Source organism: Pteropus vampyrus, unplaced genomic scaffold (assembly GCF_000151845.1).
Source record: "Pteropus vampyrus isolate Shadow unplaced genomic scaffold, Pvam_2.0 Scaffold132, whole genome shotgun sequence".
Classification (NCBI taxonomy): domain Eukaryota; kingdom Metazoa; phylum Chordata; class Mammalia; order Chiroptera; family Pteropodidae; genus Pteropus; species Pteropus vampyrus.
In genome coordinates, this window is record NW_011888913.1 from 1,969,804 (window position 1) to 1,974,678 (window position 4,875).

The window sequence follows — 4,875 nt, forward strand, 5'->3', positions numbered from 1 at the left end:
CGGCGGGGGTGGTGGGCGGGGCCCCGCCGGGGTCTTGGCGACCGCGTGATGCGGAACCGGCGCGGCGGCGGCGGCGGCAGCGGTGGCCGGGTGAGTGGCGGTTTCCGCGGGCCGACCGGGAGGCCCGCGGGCGGCGGGCGTCGCGCCTCGGCGGGTGGAAGTGGGGCGGAGGCCGAGGGGCGAGCGGCAGAGGCCGGGCGTGCGCGGCGGGCCGCGGTCGGAGGCCCTGAGAGGAGTCGCGCCCCGGAGCCCGGCTCCGGAGGGGCCGTGCCCACCGCCTGGTCCGCGTCGCCGGCAGTGACAGGAAAAGAGGGTGTCTCGTTAAAATGGAACGGGCACGGGGACCAGGGGCGTTGCGGGCGGCAGGAAGAGCGCCCCGAGCTCCGGCCGGTCACGCCCTCCGTCGGGCGAGGCCTGCAGGAAACTAAAACCTTCCCTCGCAGGTCCGGGGCAGGGCAGCCGTCCCATCGTGTGTAAAATGGACATGGCCCTTGGTTCAGGGTCGTCTGGCGCTAACAATAAAGCTCTAAATTGGGCAAATTGGAGGTTCTTGCCCCTGTTTTATTGGTTTTTACAGAGATTCCAACCCATAATTTAGGCATTTATTTAATATATGCCTTGAGTTAATGGGGGACAAGATTGAGAAACTGAGAACTAAAAGAATCGTTGATGGTGTTGCTTAGTGGTTCCTGGTGCTACCAGTTTCGTTTCTCCTTCCCCTCCCAATGGTTTCACTATTTAAACTTTGTTATTCCTCAGGAAAGTAGATTTTAAGAGGAGAGTCAAGATGGCACTTCCTTTGAAAGGATATTTGCTATCATTCACTCCAACATAGTGCTTTTACCTTAACAAACTGAGTTCAAAGGGGCATATAAAAGTGATCCCATTTATTTTGGGGGAGGCAGAAGGCAAAGAATAACCCAAAACTGTGAATCGGAGAAAGGAAATGGACTTGGCTTAGCTGGCCTTGACCTTATCAGTAGTTCAGAGATGTTGCTTTTTGTCCAGCCCTGGAAGTTGGCATGGAGAGCTTTCCCAGTCTGGTCTGTTGACTGTGGAGATCCTCCAGATCCTCCTAGAAGACCATTGGTTCATTTGGCTGCAAAGAACATAATGTTAATGCGACTATACCACAGTGAGCTTGGGATCCATGGTATTTAGTGACCGATAACACAAGTAAGAGTGCACAGCATAACACGTTGTCATAGGTAGCTTCCCTGTTTGCATTTTCAGCGATGGGTGAAAATTTGGCTAATAACACCCAGGAAGTTTCTCTACAGCGTTCACAGGCTGTCTTACTAGGCTTTTTCAGATGAGAGCCTCAGCCGAAACAATCAGTTGGCTAGGAAGTTTGTAAATATTTATGCCCCGTCGCTGGTGTTTGCCGAGGAGGAAGGAGGCACTGAGAATAAGTAGTCTGACCTCCTGTCCTTACTCAACTCACTGCACAGCTCAGGTAACTGCCATAATCTGCTGAGCAGCTGCCACGCTTCATGTCACAGTGGGAACAGTCACCCCTCTGTTTAGAAATTAATTTGGAATCCTATACCAAGAAAAAATGCTCTTTGACCGCGGTGCATGGGTACGCAGGCATCAGAACTACTAGACGTGGTGAGATCGTGTGACTTTAGCTGAGCTCTGTTCAACCACCACTTAAGTCTGAGTCTTGCCACTTGACGGAATCCTTGTCAGTTGAAGGAAGGGGACAGAACCAATTTTGAAAGCCCCAATACCGGAGCCAATTTTTGTTTCACGTACATTCCAGATTTTAAAGACGATCACGTTAAATGATTTCTTTTCGTCTGCGTTCGTGAGGTGGAGCGGAGTGTGCTGGGTTTCACACTGGAGAAACGATGTTAGAAAATGCCCTCGGGAGGGAAGCTGTGAGTCGGACGGGAGTGGCTCTGTCTTCATCGGGCCTTTATGGCGGTTTCACTTGTTGCCCTCCGCAGTTTCAGAATTTGGATTATCAACCTTAGAGAGTATCTGCCTCTCCTTGCGCTTTTTTGCTGTGTCGTGGGTTAGTGGCTACGAGAGACAGACTGTGACCCTTGCTGGAATCCTTGAAGTGATTATTTCCTCTGTGGTCATAGGAAGTGGAAAATTCTCTGTGCTTTAGAGAGTAAAATTTAAAAGAAATTAAGTGCCGATAAATCAGTGCTACTGGGAAGTCCCTACCTCTAATTTTCATCAGATTGTCTTCGGCTCAGACCCTTTCTTCAGTTATCTGCCACTTTGACACATTTTAGGGTACCGTCTCCTTCTGAAAAAGAATGGGAGATCAACCTGAGCCTCTAACTGCCCCCAGAACTTTCATTTCTGCCTCCGTGGTCACCTGCTGTCCTCGTGATGGCTGGGAAGGTGGAGTAGGAGTTTATGACCCTGAACTGCCTTCCTGACCCTTCACCAGTCAGGTGTTGGGTAGAGGCAGGATTGACAACTTGTTCTTCCTTCTAAGACTCTCCAAGGTCTGCGGTCTGGTTGAAAGATGTCGGTCCTCACTACCCTGTTTAAGTATGTTGATGAAAATCAGGATCGCTACATTAAGGTGAGGGAATATTTACTTAAGTAAACTTAAAATTTTCTTTCATTCTATGGGGCTCAGAGAAACTAGTATGAATTATGCTGCTTAAATCTAATATTAACAATAGACAAACACTATATGACCTCACTTATGTGCACAGTCTAAAAAACGTGAACTCAAAGCAGCAGAGTGGAGTGGTGGTTGCCAGGGGCTGGTGCGGGGAGCAGGCAGACGTGGTCAAAGGGCACAGACTTCCAGTTATAAAATGAACAAGTCCTGGGACCTAACGAATAGCATGGTGATTGACGTCAACGATACTGCACTGTGTTCTTGAACTTTGCCAAGAGAGTAGATCTTAAGTGTCTTCACCACAAAAAAAAAATTAACAAAAAAAATGTATGTATGTGTATGTACATACAGTACGGAAGTTACACTTTTGGCTTTTGATAGAAAGTCTTAATATATGTTTCTAGAAATAGCAGAGGTAATCCCAGATTTTCAATTAATCTCCACCTGTAATTTTTTTGTGGTATACATAAAGACCTGTTATGTATTTAGCAGGTTTTAATGATTTGGTAATGTTATATATTAATATGTTTCTTGAGATTAACATAAAGAATCATGCTTTAAAGTTTTTCTTTAGATGCATTTCAGATGAAATTGTTAGTCTCATTCTAAAACTTTAGAGAACTTGGCCATTGTTGAGATGATGACTAAGCTAAGTTGGACTGTGAAAATGTTGGGTGTTTTTAAGCAAGCGAGAGAGATCTCTTCTTCTATACCTAGTCAGCATGTTCAGATGGCGTCAACTTTGGATGCCTGAGACACGGCAAAGTGACTGCCTTTCCTCCTGAAGGACCCCTTGTGAGAACCCCTTCGTGCTTTCTGTCCATACACAGAAACTTGCGGAATGGGTGGCCATCCAGAGTGTGTCTGCGTGGCCCGAGAAGAGAGGGGAGATCAGAAGGATGATGGAAGTCGCCGCTGGGGACATCAAGCAGCTGGGCGGCTCCGTGGAACTGGTGGATATTGGAAAACAGAAGGTAGAGTGTGGTTCTTGGCGAGGCAGAGCCATAGTGAGCAGGTGGCACCTGAGGAGCTGAGAGGACTCAGTGGGTTCTCAAACCATTGGATGCCTCAGATCACCTGCTGGTTAAAACAAACACCTGATTTAGATGCTAATCTCTGCGTGATTTCTTATGGTTGGGTTGGAGCAGAAGTTTTGTCATGCTCAGTATTTTTCTCCAGGAAGGAGAACTGTTGAGCATCACTTAATAATAGTTAGCATCATGGGCATTCTTAGAAAATGGCTGGGTACAACTCCCCACCTCCCCCCACCCCCACCCCGCCCCTGCAGCGTCCCTCAGTATCCCACCTGGTAGGAAAAAGAGCTACTTTGAATGTGGGGCTGGAGGCTCAGTTATATTGTAAGGCAGGGTTCTGACAGATGCAGTTGGTCGTTTTCCTCCAAACTTACATGAGTAATCTCGCTTTACACCGAGCTGGTCCCTCTCTTAGTTCGGATGACTTCGACCCTGTGTGAGTTACATGTTTCATGCTATCTGTTTTCAGAGTTGCCCTGCCCAGCTGTGGGCTTGTGGCATTTCGTGATGGTCTTTTCTTGTTAGACTGTGGGAGCTGGAGGAGCAAGTATGGGTACATGGTGTTCCCCACAGCCTGAGACGGCAGTGGTCTAGGGCAGTGGTCCCCAACCTTCCTGGCACCAGGAACCAATGCTCTTATGAGAATCTAATGCCTGCTGATCCGAGGTGGAGCTGAGGCGGTGATGCTGGCGCTGGGGAGCGACCGCAAATACAGACGAAGCCTCTCTTGCTCGCTACCGCTCACCTCCTGCAGTGAAGCCTGGTTTCTAACAGGCCACAGCCGGTACTGGTCCATGGCCTGGGAGTTGGGGACCTCTGGTCTTGGTGAAAGGCAGAGGGGTCCAGCTGATGCCGAAGTGGGGGAAGCGCTGTGTTCGATGTGGGGATTGACGCTGATTTGCCTACCTGCATTTCTAGTCTAGGCAAAGAGGATGCCGTGGTTAAGATACAGGGCGGTGGGAGAGAGCAGAGAGGGAGGACCAGCTCCCACCGCCTGACTAGGCGCAGCTCCCAGTGACGCGTTCTCTGTGTCCTGGCCGAAGGCCCTTTCTGTGCGTGATAGTAATCCATATGCAGAATTTCAAAAACGTACCTTATCTGCCTTTAAAAATTTACCAAATCGCCTGCAGTTGGTAAACATAATTCAGTGTACATGCTCTGGATTGTAGGAAAGTAAATTCTTGTTAATCGATGACTCAGTTGAAGAATGTGACCTTAAACTCTACAATAGAGAGTGATTAATGAGAA

General features: G+C 48.7%; 1 protein-coding gene across 1 annotated transcript in view; it reads left to right on the forward strand.

The window, feature by feature from the left end:
- Positions 1–4,875, forward strand: part of CNDP2 (carnosine dipeptidase 2) — a 15,883-nt gene continuing 11,008 nt past the window's right edge. Inside the window, exons 1-3 of the mRNA XM_011367334.1 lie at positions 1–90; positions 2,459–2,548; positions 3,424–3,567. Of these exons, the coding sequence (XP_011365636.1) occupies positions 2,489–2,548; positions 3,424–3,567 (204 nt within the window). The 5' untranslated portion in view covers positions 1–90; positions 2,459–2,488. The remainder of the gene's footprint in view (positions 91–2,458; positions 2,549–3,423; positions 3,568–4,875) is intronic.